Source organism: Hemibagrus wyckioides, linkage group LG19 (genome assembly GCF_019097595.1).
Source record: "Hemibagrus wyckioides isolate EC202008001 linkage group LG19, SWU_Hwy_1.0, whole genome shotgun sequence".
NCBI classification, from domain to species: Eukaryota; Metazoa; Chordata; class Actinopteri; order Siluriformes; family Bagridae; genus Hemibagrus; species Hemibagrus wyckioides.
In genome coordinates, this window is record NC_080728.1 from 8,177,501 (window position 1) to 8,195,782 (window position 18,282).

At 39.9% G+C, this 18,282-nt stretch overlaps 1 protein-coding gene across 25 annotated transcripts in view; it reads left to right on the plus strand.

Moving 5' to 3' along the window:
* celf2 (cugbp, Elav-like family member 2) overlaps positions 1 to 18,282 on the plus strand; it is a 165,995-nt gene that overhangs the window by 112,361 nt on the left and 35,352 nt on the right. For all 25 annotated transcript variants that reach the window (XM_058417304.1, XM_058417303.1, XM_058417306.1 and 22 more), the window contains 3 exons: positions 3,148 to 3,230; positions 13,320 to 13,368; positions 13,576 to 13,710. In XM_058417304.1, the coding sequence (XP_058273287.1) occupies positions 3,148 to 3,230; positions 13,320 to 13,368; positions 13,576 to 13,710 (267 nt within the window). The remainder of the gene's footprint in view (positions 1 to 3,147; positions 3,231 to 13,319; positions 13,369 to 13,575; positions 13,711 to 18,282) is intronic.

The window sequence follows — 18,282 nt, forward strand, 5'->3', positions numbered from 1 at the left end:
CACACACTCACACACAAACACAATCACTAATACACACACTCACACACACACACAATCACTAATACACACACTCACACACACACACAATCACTAATACACACACTCACACACAAAAAACACAATAACTAATACACACACTCATACACAAACACAATCACTAATACACACACTCACACACACACACACAATCACTAATACACACACTCACACACAAACACACAATAACTAATACACACACACAGACACAAACACAATCACTAATACACACACAGACACAATAACTAATACAGACACACACACACAATCACTAATACACACACACACACAAACACAATCACTAATACACACACACACACAAACACAATCACTAATACACACACTCACACACACAATCACTAATACACACACTCACACACACACACAATCACTAATACACACACTCACACACAAACACACAATAACTAATACACACACTCATACACAAACACAATCACTAATGCACACACACACACACACACACAATCACTAATACACATACTCACACACAAACACACAATAACTAATACACACACACAGACACAAACACAATAACTAATACACACACACAGACACAATAACTAATACAGACACACACACACACAATCACTAATACAGACACTAATACACACACTCACACACAAACACACAATAACTGATACACACACTCACACACAAACACAATAACTAATACACACACCCAGACACACACACAATCACAAATACACACACCCATACCCACAAACACTCTCGCACACAAATACAATCACTAATACCCACACACACATACACCCCCACACACAAACACACTCACACACATAAACACACAATCACTAATACACACACCCATACCCACACAAACACACAATTACTAATACCCACAATCACACACACACACACACACAAACACACACTCTCTCTGTTTCTACACACAGTACACAAACACACACTCTCTCTGTTTCTACACACAGTACACAAATACAAAACACTCTCTCTCTGTTTCTACACACAGTACACAAACACACACTCTCTCTGTTTCTACACACAGTACACAAACACACACTCTCTCTGTTTCTACACACAGTACACAAATACAAAACACTCTCTCTCTGTTTCTACACACAGTACACAAACACACACTCTCTCTGTTTCTACACACAGTACACAAACACACACTCTCTCTGTTTCTACACACAGTACACAAACACACACTCTCTCTGTTTCTACACACAGTACACAAACACACACTCTCTCTGTTTCTACACACAGTACACAAACACACACTCTCTCTGTTTCTACACACAGTACACAAACACACACTCTCTCTGTTTCTACACACAGTACACAAACACACTCTCTCTGTTTCTACACACAGTACACAAACACAAAACACACTCTCTCTGTTTCTACACACAGTACACAAACACACACTCTCTCTGTTTCTACACACAGTACACAAACACACACTCTCTCTGTTTCTACACACAGTACACAAACACACACTCTCTCTGTTTCTACACACAGTACACAAACACACACTCTCTCTGTTTCTACACACAGTACACAAACACACACTCTCTCTGTTTCTACACACAGTACACAAACACACACTCTCTCTGTTTCTACACACAGTACACAAACACACTCTCTCTGTTTCTACACACAGTACACAAACACAAAACACACTCTCTCTGTTTCTACACACAGTACACAAACACACACTCTCTCTGTTTCTACACACAGTACACAAACACACACTCTCTCTGTTTCTACACACAGTACACAAACACAAAACACTCTCTCTCTGTTTCTACACACAGTACACAAACACACACTCTCTCTGTTTCTACACACAGTACACAAACACACACTCTCTCTGTTTCTACACACAGTACACAAACACACACTCTCTCTGTTTCTACACACAGTACACAAACACACACTCTCTCTGTTTCTACACACAGTACACAAACACACACTCTCTCTGTTTCTACACACAGTACACAAACACACACTCTCTCTGTTTCTACACACAGTACACAAACACACACTCTCTCTGTTTCTACACACAGTACACAAACACACACTCTCTCTGTTTCTACACACAGTACACAAACACACACTCTCTCTGTTTCTACACACAGTACACAAACACAAAACACTCTCTCTCTGTTTCTACACACAGTACACAAACACACACTCTCTCTGTTTCTACACACAGTACACAAACACAAAACACTCTCTCTCTGTTTCTACACACAGTACACAAACACACACTCTCTCTGTTTCTACACACAGTACACAAACACACACTCTCTCTGTTTCTACACACAGTACACAAACACAAAACACTCTCTCTCTGTTTCTACACACAGTACACAAACACAAAACACTCTCTCTCTGTTTCTACACACAGAACACAAACACACACTCTCTCTGTTTCTACACACAGTACACAAACACACACTCTCTCTGTTTCTACACACAGTACACAAACACAAAACACTCTCTCTCTGTTTCTACACACAGTACACAAACACACACTCTCTCTGTTTCTACACACAGTACACAAACACACACTCTCTCTGTTTCTACACACAGTACACAAACACACACTCTCTCTGTTTCTACACACAGTACACAAACACACACTCTCTCTGTTTCTACACACAGTACACAAACACACACTCTCTCTGTTTCTACACACAGTACACAAACACACACTCTCTCTGTTTCTACACACAGTACACAAACACACACTCTCTCTGTTTCTACACACAGTACACAAACACACACTCTCTCTGTTTCTACACACAGTACACAAACACACACTCTCTCTGTTTCTACACACAGTACACAAACACAAAACACTCTCTCTCTGTTTCTACACACAGTACACAAACACACACTCTCTCTGTTTCTACACACAGTACACAAACACACACTCTCTCTGTTTCTACACACAGTACACAAACACACACTCTCTCTGTTTCTACACACAGTACACAAACACACACTCTCTCTGTTTCTACACACAGTACACAAACACACACTCTCTCTGTTTCTACACACAGTACACAAACACACACTCTCTCTCTCTCTGTTTTCCAGGATGCTGTTTTGTCACATTCTACACACGGAAAGCTGCTCTCGAGGCCCAGAATGCCCTGCACAACATCAAAACCTTAACTGGGGTGAGCACTTGCTACCTCCTCTTATTATTTCTGAATAAATGTTGAATGCATGACTTATATAATGATGATGATGATGATGATGATGATGATGATGATGATATAAATTTGGTTAACGATCTTGCGGCATCTTTATATTGTAGTGAAGGTACTTTAGGTGCTTATAATGTGTAATTAACCGAAGGGGAATGGACTAGTCGTACGTCGGAGGCAGTAAGTCGAGGCATTAAAACTGCTCCAAGATAACCTGGTGTTTAAAGCTGGGGTTTTCTTTATATTGTAATTACACCAATTTAGAGACTCCTTCTAAAACGTGATGTTTCCTCTCATAAAACCTCACTAGATCAGTCATTCTGCTTTTTACGTCATTCTCTCAGAGCTATGATGTTAAAGAAAATAATCAACAGCCAATCAGAATCAAGCATTCAAAAGCCCTTTGGAACAAGAGATCAACATGAGAAAGTATCACAAGGTTCAAAGGTTTCATATTTGTCACATACACATCAGGCATAACATTATGACCACCTGCCTAATATTGTATTGCTGCCAAAACAGCCCTGACTCATCGAGGCCTGGACTCCACTAGATCCCTGAAGTTGTGCTGTGGGATCTGCCACCAAGATGTTAGCAGCAGATCCTCCATGGATCGGACTTGTTTGTTCAGCACATCCCACAGATGCTGGATTGGATTGGGATCTGGGGAATTTGGAGGCCAAGTCAACACCTCAAACTCATTGTTGTGCTCATCAAACCGTTCCTGAACCATTTTTGCTTTGTGGCACGGCGCATTATCCTGATGAAAGAAACCACAGCCATCAGGGAATACTGTTTCCATGAAAGGGTGTACATGGTCTGCAGCAATGCTTAGGTAGGTGGTACGTGTCAAAGTAACATCCACATGGATGGCAGGACACAAAGTTTCCCAGCAGAACATTGCCCAAAGCATGACACTGCCTCTGCCGGCTTGCCTTCTTCCCATTGTGCATCCTGGTGCCATGTGTTCCCCATGTCAGCGACGTACACGAACCTGGCCATCCACATGATGTAAAAAAGAACACGATTCATCAGACCAGGCCACCATCTTCCATTACTCCGTGGTCCAGTTCTGATGCTCACATGTCCAATGTTGCTGCACAGGGGTCAGCATGGACTGTTCTGCGGCTATGCAGTCCCATACGCAACAAACTTTGATGCACTGTGTATTCTGACACCTTTCTATCAGAACCAGCATTAACTTCTTCAGTAATTTGAGCAACAGTAGCTCGGATCACACGGTCCAGCCTTCACTCCCCACGTGCATCAGTGAGCCTTGGCCTCCCATGACCCTGTCTCCGGTTCACCACTGTTCCTTCCTTGGACCACTTTTGATAGATACTGACCACTGCAGACCGGGAACACCCCACAAGAGCTGCAGTTTTGGAGATGCTCTGATCCAGTGGTCTAGCCATCACAATTTGGCCCTTTGTCAAACTCGCTCAAATCCTTACGCTTGTCCATTTTTCCTGCTTCTAACATCAACTTTGAGGACAAAATGTTCACTTGCTGCCTAATATATCCCACCCACTAACAGGTGCCATGATGAGGAGATATTCAGTCTTATTCACTTCACTTGACAGTGGTCATAATGTTATGTCTGATCAGTGTATATATTACATGTGTGTGATGTAATGTAGTGAAATGGTTTGGGTTATTTACTCGTCCCACAGTGCAACAACAGTAAAAAAATTCAGTTATGAGTTTAACTTTTGATGGCATGTGTGCAACGTTAGTTATATTTGTGTTTTTAGAATGTAACTTCAGATACAGTCAGGTTTCAGAAAACTTCAAACATTAATAAATCTTTAATAAATCATTAACAAATTTAGTCTAATAGAACTACACTACTGTGAAATAACCTGTCCCAAAATACCGGAATTCAGTCTACACTTAATAAACACTGTTACAGTAGATACACACACTGTTACACTAGATACACACACTATTATACTAGATACACACACTTACACTAGATACACACTGTTACACTAGATACACACACTTACACTAGATACACACTGTTACACTAGATACACACACTTACACTAGATACACACTGTTACACTAGATACACACACTTACAGTAGATACACACACTGTTACACTAGATACACACACTTACAGTAGATACACACACTGTTACACTAGATACACACACTTACAGTAGATACACACACTGTTACACTAGATACACACACTTACAGTAGATACACACACTGTTACACTAGATACACACACTGTTACACTAGATACACACACTTACAGTAGATACACACACTGTTACACTAGATACACACACTGTTACACTAGATACACACACTTACAGTAGATACACACACTGTTACACTAGATACACACACTGTTACACTAGATACACACACTTACAGTAGATACACACTGTTACACTAGATACACACACTTACAGTAGATACACACACTGTTACACTAGATACACACACTTACAGTAGATACACACACTGTTACACTAGATACACACACTTACACTAGATACACACACTGTTACACTAGATACACACACTGTTACACTAGATACACACACTTACAGTAGATACACACACTATTATACTAGATACACACACTTACACTAGATACACACTGTTACACTAGATACACACACTTACACTAGATACACACACTGTTACACTAGATACACACACTATTATACTAGATACACACACTTACAGTAGATACACACACTGTTACACTAGATACACACACTTACAGTAGATACACACACTGTTACACTAGATACACACACTTACAGTAGATACACACACTGTTACACTAGATACACACACTATTATACTAGATACACACACTTACAGTAGATACACACACTGTTACACTAGATACACACACTATTATACTAGATACACACACTTACAGTAGATACACACACTGTTACACTAGATACACACACTATTATACTAGATACACACACTTACACTAGATACACACTGTTACACTAGATACACACACTTACAGTAGATACACACACTGTTACACTAGATACACACTGTTACACTAGATACACACACTTACAGTAGATACACACACTGTTACACTAGATACACACACTTACAGTAGATACACACACTGTTACACTAGATACACACACTTACAGTAGATACACACACTGTTACACTAGATACACACACTTACACTAGATACACACACTGTTACACTAGATACACACACTGTTACACTAGATACACACACTTACAGTAGATACACACACTGTTACACTAGATACACACACTATTATACTAGATACACACACTTACACTAGATACACACACTGTTACACTAGATACACACACTTACAGTAGATACACACACTGTTACACTAGATACACACACTTACAGTAGATACACACACTGTTACACTAGATACACACACTGTTACACTAGATACACACACTTACAGTAGATACACACACTGTTACACTAGATACACACACTTACAGTAGATACACACACTGTTACACTAGATACACACACTTACAGTAGATACACACACTGTTACACTAGATACACACACTTACAGTAGATACACACACTGTTACACTAGATACACACACTTACAGTAGATACACACACTGTTACACTAGATACACACACTTACAGTAGATACACACACTGTTACACTAGATACACACACTTACAGTAGATACACACACTGTTACACTAGATACACACACTTACAGTAGATACACACATTGTTACACTAGATACACACACTTACAGTAGATATACACACTGTTACACTAGATACACACACTGTTACACTAGATACACACATTGTTACACTAGATACACACACTGTTACACTAGATACACACACTATTACACTAGATACACACACTGTTACACTAGATACACACACTTACAGTAGATACACACACTGTTACACTAGATACACACACATACAGTAGATATACACACTGTTACACTAGATACACACACTTACACTAGATACACACTGTTACACTAGATACACACACTGTTACACTAGATACACACACTTACAGTAGATACACACACTGTTACACTAGATACACACACTTACAGTAGATACACACACTGTTACACTAGATACACACACTTACAGTAGATACACACACTGTTACACTAGATACACACACTTACAGTAGATACACACACTGTTACACTAGATACACACACTGTTACACTAGATACACACACTTACAGTAGATACACACACTGTTACACTAGATACACACACTTACAGTAGATACACACACTGTTACACTAGATACACACACTTACAGTAGATACACACATTGTTACACTAGATACACACACTTACAGTAGATATACACACTGTTACACTAGAAACACACATTGTTACACTAGATACACACACTGTTACACTAGATACACACACTGTTACACTAGATACACACACTATTACACTAGATACACACACTGTTACACTAGATACACACACTGTTACACTAGATACACACACTTACAGTAGATATACACACTGTTACACTAGAAACACACACAGTAGATACACACACTGTTACACTAGATACACACACTATTACACTAGATACACACACTGTTACACTAGATACACACACTGTTACACTAGATACACACACTGTTACACTAGATACACACATTGTTACACTAGATACACACACTGTTACACTAGAAACACACACAGTAGATACACACACTGTTACACTAGATACACACACTATTACACTAGATACACACACTGTTACACTAGATACACACACTGTTACACTAGATACACACACTGTTACACTAGATACACACACTGTTACACTAGATACACACACTGTTACACTAGATACACACATTGTTACACTAGATACACACATTGTTACACTAGATACACACACTGTTACACTAGATACACACACTGTTACACTAGATACACACATTGTTACACTAGATACACACACTGTTACACTAGATACACACACTGTTACACTAGATACACACATTGTTACACTAGATACACACATTGTTACACTAGATACACACACTGTTACACTAGATACACACACTTACAGTAGATATACACACTGTTACACTAGAAACACACACAGTAGATACACACACTGTTACACTAGATACACACACTATTACACTAGATACACACACTGTTACACTAGATACACACACTTACAGTAGATACACACACTGTTACACTAGATACACACACTTACAGTAGATATACACACTGTTACACTAGAAACACACACTGTTACACTAGATACACACATTGTTACACTAGATACACACATTGTTACACTAGATACACACACTGTTACACTAGATACACACACTATTACACTAGATACACACACTGTTACACTAGATACACACACTGTTACACTAGATACACACACTTACAGTAGATATACACACTGTTACACTAGAAACACACACAGTAGATACACACACTGTTACACTAGATACACACACTATTACACTAGATACACACACTGTTACACTAGATACACACATTGTTACACTAGATACACACACTGTTACACTAGATACACACATTGTTACACTAGATACACACATTGTTACACTAGATACACACACTGTTACACTAGATACACACACTTACAGTAGATATACACACTGTTACACTAGAAACACACACAGTAGATACACACACTGTTACACTAGATACACACACTATTACACTAGATACACACACTGTTACACTAGATACACACACTTACAGTAGATACACACACTGTTACACTAGATACACACACTGTTACACTAGATACACACACTGTTACACTAGATACACACATTGTTACACTAGATACACACACTGTTACACTAGATACATACACTGTTACACTAGATACACACTGTTACACTAGATACACACACTGTTACACTAGATACACACACTGTTACACTAGATACACACATTGTTACACTAGATACACACACTGTTACACTAGATACACACACTGTTACACTAGATACACACACTGTTACACTAGATACACACATTGTTACACTAGATACACACACTGTTACACTAGATACACACACTGTTACACTAGATACACACATTGTTACACTAGATACACACACTGTTACACTAGATACACACACTGTTACACTAGATACACACATTGTTACACTAGATACACACACTGTTACACTAGATACACACATTGTTACACTAGATACACACACTGTTACACTAGATACACACACTGTTACACTAGATACACACATTGTTACACTAGATACACTCAGTGATACACTGGATACACTCAAAGTTCCACAGGAAAATTGAATCCAGAGTAGGGGCCTGTTTTCCAAATTCATGGCCTTCCTCAGGAAATGTCCTATAAGCTACAAAAAGAAAAAAAACCTTGTTATATAGCGTTTTATAGAGGGGCAAACTACACTAAGCATTTATGGTGCTAGATGGAGCGTGTAGAACATTTACAGTCCAATTCAGCCCAGTTCAGCTTTTACGTGCGCAATATGATGTCATGCTCAGTTAAACCTGTATGTTTCTACAGAGGCTGCAGATATCTCTGATCCCAGATGAGCTCTGTGTGTGTGTGTGTGCTGTACACTTCCTGCTCGAGTCTTTAGGTAATCTCAGTTTACAGGGCAGGCCTGTGACCCGAACACACCAGCACGGTCGTTCTCCAGTCATTTGGTGCGACCGATGTGTTTGAGCTTTGTGTAATCATTTTTGCTCCAACGTAGACAATTCAGGGACTTAAATCATATCCAAAACCCATTAACTTAAAGCAAAGACGCTCTTTAAAGCAATCAGCCAATTGTGTATCCTAGTTTGTGTAACTCAATGAAGAGGACTTCATTAGCATCATGCAGAAACTGCCTTTCTCTCTGTCTTTTTTTTTTCTTTCAATCAGTGGACACTCAGAGTGCCCTGTGTGTGTGTGTGTGTGTGAGGTTTTGTCCACTCTCGTTCTTGACTCTAAGATAAGCACGCACAAGAGGCAATCTAGGGCACGTCCATAAGAGTGCCCTCCATCTTCTAGTGCCGTCTTTTTTATTTTTTCTCTTTATTTTTTATCTTAGTCACATCCCCCTCACTACTTCCTTCATACAAGCAGGAAAAGAATACGCTTGATTTTGTGAGAACATATTCGGCGGTAACTGTTGTGTGCGTATGAGTTTTGTTTTTGCCTTTCGTTCTTTGGCCCTTTATTCATCAAAACTTCTTTCAGAGCAAGTGCTGAGAACGAACTCATGTTTCACGTCTCATGCTTCAAAACAAGCACTGATTTCAACTCGGCTGATGAATCCGCATCTGCCGTGTGGGAGCTAGACTGCACCCACTTATGTTCAAGCCACAATTTAACATTCTCATTACCTGAAACAAGCTCTGAAATGAATATTATTATAGTCATACCGGAAAGGCTTTCAGTTCACAGAGGATATTTGGCCGCTGATTATTTCCATATCATTTACATGAAGCGGACACTTTATGATCAGTTGTTTAGAATTAACGTGAAGCATACACCATTCAGCATAACATTATGACTACCTGCCTAATATTGTGTTGGTCCCCCTTTTGCTGCCAAAACAGCTCTGACCCGTTATGCTCTGTGTATTCTGACACCTTTCTATCAGAACCAGCATTAACTTCTTCAGCAATTTGATCAACAGTAGCTTGTCTGTTGGATCGGATCACACAGGCCAGCCTTCACTCCCCACGTGTATCAATGAGCCTTGGCTGCCCATGACCCTGTTGCTGGTTCACCACTGTTCCTTCCTTGGACCACTTTTGATAGATACTGACCACTGCAGACCGGGAACACCCCACAAGAGCTGCAGTTTTGGAGATGCTCTGATCCAGTGGTCTAGCCATCACAATTTGGCCCTTGTCAAACTCACTCAAATCCTTACGCTTGTCCATTTTTCCTGCTTCTAACACATCAACTTTGAGGACAAAATGTTCACTTGCTGTCTAATATATCCCACCCACTAACAGGTGCCATGATGAGGAGATAATCAGTGTTATTCACGTCACCTCTCACTGCTCATAATGTTATACCTGATCAGTTTATATTCCACTTGACCAAAATGGTACATTTTACCGGAATTCTCCATGTTCTGTATTGAATGTCTTTGTCATGTGACCCTACACAGTAGTGGCTCATGACTCTGATGAAAGGAGACACTCAGAGCTGTAAGAATTTGTAGGTTTTTATGTTTTTACCACTTTTATCTCTTGAGAAGCCAGTGCTAAGCATCTAAAACTCTTTAGTCTCTAAATCTTCCACCACTATAATTCTGTGTAAGGTTATCCTAACATCTGGCACTGAAAGTCCTGACTAAATTTCTATCAGACTCACAGCGATAAAATAATTGTATATACTGATTGAAAATGTCTGATAAGTCGGGTAAAAAGTGGACTTGTTTATGTGGTGTATGATGCCTTGTGCAACAGCATGTGAGTCAAAGTAGATTGCTGGCTCTCCAATGCCACAGCTTCCTCAGCTGGGTGTCTGTGCTGTGTTCCCAGTGTGAAAGAGCTGGCATATTCTGTTTCCGTCAATCACAATGACCCTAGCCCTAATCGTAGGCATCTGTGAGCTGATGTATGCGGAATAGGGTGAAGAGATGCTTTCTCTCCAAGAGAGCTACACTGCTCTGTAGTGGTCAGCAATAGTCATATATGGATTGTGTGTGTGTGTGTGTGTGTGTTAGAGAGTGGAAAAACTGTGCGCTGGCAATTGATCTAAAGCATGTAAGCAACCTTATCATATTCACTTAGTGTATACACTTACAAACACACACACACACACATACACTGATACACACATGCACACACAGCTGACTATCACAAGCATGAAATTCTGTGACAGAGAGAGAGAGAGAGAGAGAGAGAGAGAGAGATGGAAAATGATGTAGAGACACTAACAGAGAATATAGAGGTGTGTGTGTGTGTTAGACAGGATGAAGTCAAAGTCTGACAGCTGATCAAAGGCAAACTGTGGCTGTAAGGCTTTATAGAGAGAGAGAGAGAGAGAGAGAGAGATATGAAGGTAATAGAGAAAACAGGAACGTGTTTTTGGATCAAATGAGAGGAGAGGAGCAGATCACAAGTGGATGAACATCATCATCTCTTAGTGTGTCTGTAATGTATGAGATAAATTGAAACATGAGGAGGTAAGATGGAGAGGAGGAAGGGGGGAAAGATGAAAGAAAGGTTGAGGAAGAAAGCAGGGAATATTGGAAGGGAGGTAGGAAGAAAGGAAGGAATTTAAAAAGGAAACAAAAGTTAAAGGAGAAAAAGAGAAACAAACACTTTGTGAGGAAGATCGAGGGATGGATTGAAGGATCAAATAAAGGAAGAGGAAAGGAAAAAAGAGGAAGAAGAAGCGATTGTAATGTAATAAATGTTGTGATGAATGTAAGGTAATAAAGACGAGAATGAAAAGAATGGAAAGGAGTTAGAGGAATTAATTTTACAGAGAATGGAGAGAAGAAAGAAAAAAAAACAAAAGCGAAAGATGGAAGAATGGATGGACAGAGTAATTAGAGAGAAATTGCTGAAGAAAAGAGGATGAAAAGCGGAAAGCACTTGAGGCAAGGAAGTAAAAAAGGATGGAAAAAACAAGAAAACAGTAATGAATGTAAAGAATTAAAGACGTGGAATGAAAACGGATTTTCCTTTGGCTGGAAGAAGGAAGGAAGGAAAGGAGGGAGGGAGTGAGAAAGGAAGGAAGGAAGAAAAGCAGGAAGGGAAGGAAGGAGGCAAAAGAAAAGGAAAGGAAAGGATAGAGTGGAAGGAAAGGAAGGAAGGAAGGAAGGAAGGAGGGAGCAGTGGAGGAAAAAAAGGGAATGCAAAACATACAAATCGATTATTTCTGGTCCTCATGGAGGGAACATGACAAGACACTGACATGAAAAGCGGTGTGTGTGTGTGTGTGTATTGACCATGCCTCTTGTTACAATTTACTGTGGTTGTGTGCTGTGTGTGTAACCAGTGTTTGTCCTGTCTTACAGATGCACCATCCCATTCAGATGAAGCCTGCAGACAGTGAGAAATCAAATGGTGAGTGTGAGTGTGGGTTTGTGTGGGAGGGGTGTGTGTGTGTGTTAAAGAGAGAGGTGGGGAGGGGGTAAGGTTCTAATGTTCGCATTGTAATTGTTTTTTTTTACCTAATATCACTGCACTACACACACACACTTTTTCACACTTGCTTATCACATTTTTTTTTCTGTCCTTCCACCATCTTCTCTCCTCCTCTTTCATTCTCAGCGGTGGAGGACAGGAAGTTGTTTATCGGCATGGTGTCAAAGAAGTGTAATGAGAACGATATCCGGGTCATGTTCTCTTCCTTCGGTCAGATTGAGGAGTGTCGCATCCTGAGAGGGCCAGACGGACTTAGCCGAGGTAACACACAAATACACACACACACATCATACACACGAATACACACACAAACATATATATATATATATATATACACACACAAGTTGGTCTCTGGGTTCTAGAACGGATAATATAACATCATCATTATAGCTTTCTCTTATTATTTGCACATTTCTGATTAGTTTGGTTATAAAATGGTGGGGATTTGATGCAGACTTGTGAAACTTGTGTACATCTGGCAGCTGACGTACAGAATTGCTTTCAAAACCTTCTTCATACAAATAAGTTAGACAATTTTCAAGCTAAAACCTTGTTAAAAAAGAAGTAAACAACAACAAAAAGACCAGAAATTAGAAAAGAAGATCCTTGATGCATTGATGCAAGTGGACTTGTGCTTTGTAGGGGATGAGGATTTAGTGAGGTAAACAGGACTGTAGGCTATCGTGTTTAATTTGAAGTGGGCAGATACAGGAAGCTGGTGGTGGGAATGCAGCAGTGGGGTGGGAGGTGTAGAACAACTCTGGATCACATGCAGGGATCAGATGGCACATGGAAGCGAGTTACAATGATCCAATCTCGAGGTGACAAAACACCTACCAAGTAGCCTCCATGGAGAAATGTCCAGACCCTCCTTCATGCTGTTAAGAAGAAACCTGCGTGATGTAATCAGGTTCACAATTTAAGGAGTAAGGGATAGGTGGTTGTCCAGATCTAGCCCAAGGCTTGGTGCATGGTATGATCTGAGAGTTCTCCAGGGAGATGACAAGATCAGGACATGTGCAGGCATTTCCAGCATTTTGTCTTGCTGCGATTGTTGCCTTTTTTTTCTTTTCTAAGTTGTCCAATAGACTTGCTGAGATACTGTCTAAGGGAAGAAAGCAGAGGACGAGTTGAGTAGCATCAGCAGAGTAGGTGACTTTGAGAGAACTGGTATAACAGAAGAGGACCCAGCATTGAGCCTTGTGGAACACCAGTGGATGGAGCAGCATGTGGTCACATAATATAACCACTCTTTCAGCAAACTTCTGCTCTGTGGAACAATTCATTTCAAGGCTGGTGAAGAAAGACGGGAGTCTGGTGATTCACTGTGCTGCTGAGAGGATGAGGACGGATGATAGTTTGGCTAACCCCGCAGCCAGAAGATTGTCAGGAACAGCCACCTGTGTCGCTTTTTTGAAGCCAGACTGGTTAGCATCTTGGAGGTCAGTCTGGGTAAAAAAAAGAGAACCAACTAAATGCAGCACATTCGAGAATTTTGAAGAAACGAGACGACTGATAGTCAGTAGTCGATGTATCTTGCGGGCTTTTTCAGGGTGACTTTGAAGATAATTGATATGTGACCAAACATTATGGAGTTATTAATGTCCGGGAGGCGACTAAGAACGATTTTAAAAAGACTTAGACCAAAAACCTCTCCTGAAGATGTGCGAAGCTTTACATCTTTATCAGGTGAGAACTCGAAGCTGGACATGAGAGTAGCTAGAGAACATTCTGATCCTGACTTGGGACAAGTATTCAATCCAAACCTGTCTAATAAATAGCCTAAAAAGACATTTTCATCCAGCACAACTAAACTCACACCACCCAAACCATGAGAAAAATCAAATCCTAACTATAGCATGTGTTACCATAGCAACATCATTAAATATGCAACCCATACCTTTAAATAGCCTAGATCATTATGTATTATATTCTTGACTTATCTTTAGATGTATTACATTACATACATCCATTATCAAAGAAAAAATATTCCAGCTAGTCAGAAAGAAGTATTTATGTGGGTCAGTGTATGATGCTTATTTCAGAGCTCTGAAATGTAGCTGATACAAATCCAGTACTGATGCTTTTACAGTAATTAGGCTGATTTTCCCTAAGCCTCTTTTTCTAAGTTAAGCAAACCATTACATGCACGACGGTGGCAGTTTGTCTCCTGTGCTGTGTCAGGCAACATCACACATATTCACAGCATAAATATATCACGCACGGCTCCGGTGTTTTCCAGTCAACACAGACCTTCTCATTTAATAGTGTTCGATTGTATTGTTTCTGTTGGTGAGGAGACTAACTACATTGCTTAGACTGAACAGGAATTAAATTAGTCTGGTGGAAAAATCTAGTTCACCTTGACGGTAAAGGACATCTAGGAGTTTATTTTGTTGAACTTCAGCCATGAATGTTCATGAAGGGTAACCATAGGGGGCAAAAAAAAAGGAAGGATGGAATAGTGTTGGTGTTTTAATGTTATTTGTGAAAAATATCTGACTGGCTAGGTAATGTTAGGCATTCCCTGATTGGAACAGTTACATGAAACTATTCATAATTGGCTGATTATAGATAGGAATCAACAGCAGGGCAGCACACTGCTTTAATCACTAGCACTTCATATGTGCTTAGGACAAGCTGAAACGAGAATACGAAAGTAAACATGTTTATTTCTGTTCCAGAGAATTGAAATAATCTATCTCGTTTCCCAGAGAACGGATTAAAGTAGTCTCCTTCTGTCCTCCATTATATTCTCCTTATCTTGAAGGATGCACATACACCACACACACCACACATACACACACACATGTCTGTACTGGGAGGGGAAAGTTTCTGTAACACACGTAAATCCTTCCATCAGAACCATTACATGCCTTCTATAATTTTCTCCCTCGTCTCAGAGGCCTAGAGGAGGACAGGTTGTACCTCCACCATCCCGTATTGCTCACTCAGCTACCACTCTTCTTACACTCTCATTTCACAGCCACTCCTCCACCCCTTCATCCACTCCTCTCCTGTCATCTTGTCCTCTACAGGACTCATTTCTCTCCCTCGTTCTCTGTCCCTCGTCCTCTCTCCCTCCTCAGTCTGTCTCTCTTTTTTGCTCTCGCTTCCTCTCTGGTTCTCATGAATATTTTAATTCCACATGAGATTAACTCCAGTCCCTGAGCCCTTGCTGCGAGATATATTTGAAAGTGCCCTGATGCAGGGGATATGTGCTTTTACCGAACCGCGTCGGCCCTACAGGACACTCGTCCTCTTTCTTACACATGCATACACACACAGAGACGTACGGAAAGAACTTTTAATTGGGGCTTTGAATGTTAACTAAATAATGAACACTTGCATTGACTAATATGTATTCCATCTATGGCTGAGAAGTGTGCATAAATTAACATAAATTAAATTACAAGTTGGGAATTGTTAGATGAACTGGGGGTCACTGGGGTAAACGTCGGAAAGCGCCATTCCACCTCCGTTATAAATTTAGCCTATTAACCACTGAGAACATATTAATTAAGGCATTAGTTCATATTGATCACTGGGATTCAGTCAAACATATTAACATATTAATTATTAAGCAAACATTTAAACAAACATCAGTTATAACAAAAGCTACAACTTATATATAGTTATGAGAAGGGTTTTAGCCAAAACTTACATTAATACTTCAGAAAAAATTTAGCCGAGAACCATGTTCAGTGTCTGTAGATTTCTTAGTAGTGTGCTATAGCTACAAGGCTAAGAGAAGTAAATGTATGTCTCTTCAATTATTTTTTTCACTTCAGGTCTGCAGTACTGCTTATTTAGTTCAACTTAGGTTGAAAGAATCATCATCCACATCACGTTCACTTCAGTTCGCTACAGATTTCTGAATGGTGAGGTAAAGGGAGTGGACACCAACTTGTCGGGTGGACACCGAATTGTTTTTCTAATGCCTCCGTAATATTCCAGCTTTTCCAGAAGTTTTCATCATTTTTATATATTGAGGCAAATTGTATCTTAAGCCATATTTATGTGTGTGATTATACTGAGTACTGATTACAACCTGAGGCGGATATTTACGGAAATTACCTTTTAATACTTATCCCCTGCATTAGTCCTGCAGCTCCAGTGCAAAACTGAAGAAGCAAAGGACAGACACTAAGCACAATGTCCCCTTCTCTGTTCTTTCTTCTCCTTTAACATTTGTCTCTTTCTCTCTTTATCTCTCTAATCTCCAGCATCTCGGAGATCTATCAATCACTGTAGACTTCCACTACCAATAAATATAGATCACCAAGGGAGCTAGCCCACTTTCTTCAAACTGTCCTCCTTTCTCTCTCTCTCCTTCTCTCTCTCTCTCTCTCTCTCTTGTTCTCGTTCTCGTTCTCTTCCTCCATGTGGCCTATCACATATTTATATCTGCTGTCTGATGCAGTGCTCTAAAAAGAAAGCAGTAATAAAACAAAAAAGAAAACAGTAATAAAACAAAATAATTTATTTGGAAATGCTCGCTCACTTCTGCGTCCTGTTGTCTCCAAGAAGGACAGCAGAGAAGAGAAATATCGAAGAGATGAGAATTTGAGAAGGATTAAAGCTGTTCTGTTATAACACATTGTTTAAAACTGCTTTAATGCTCTTATAACACAGTCTTAAAATAAACAGCGACATTTGGGACATGGACTGAAACCACGCCCTATTGGAACTTGGGGTGTGGGTCACTATGGGGAGAAAGAGAGAGAGACAGAAAGGATAGATAGATAGATAGATAGATAGATAGATAGATAGATAGATAGATAGATAGATAGATAGATAGATAGATAGATAGATAGATAGATAGTGTGTGTG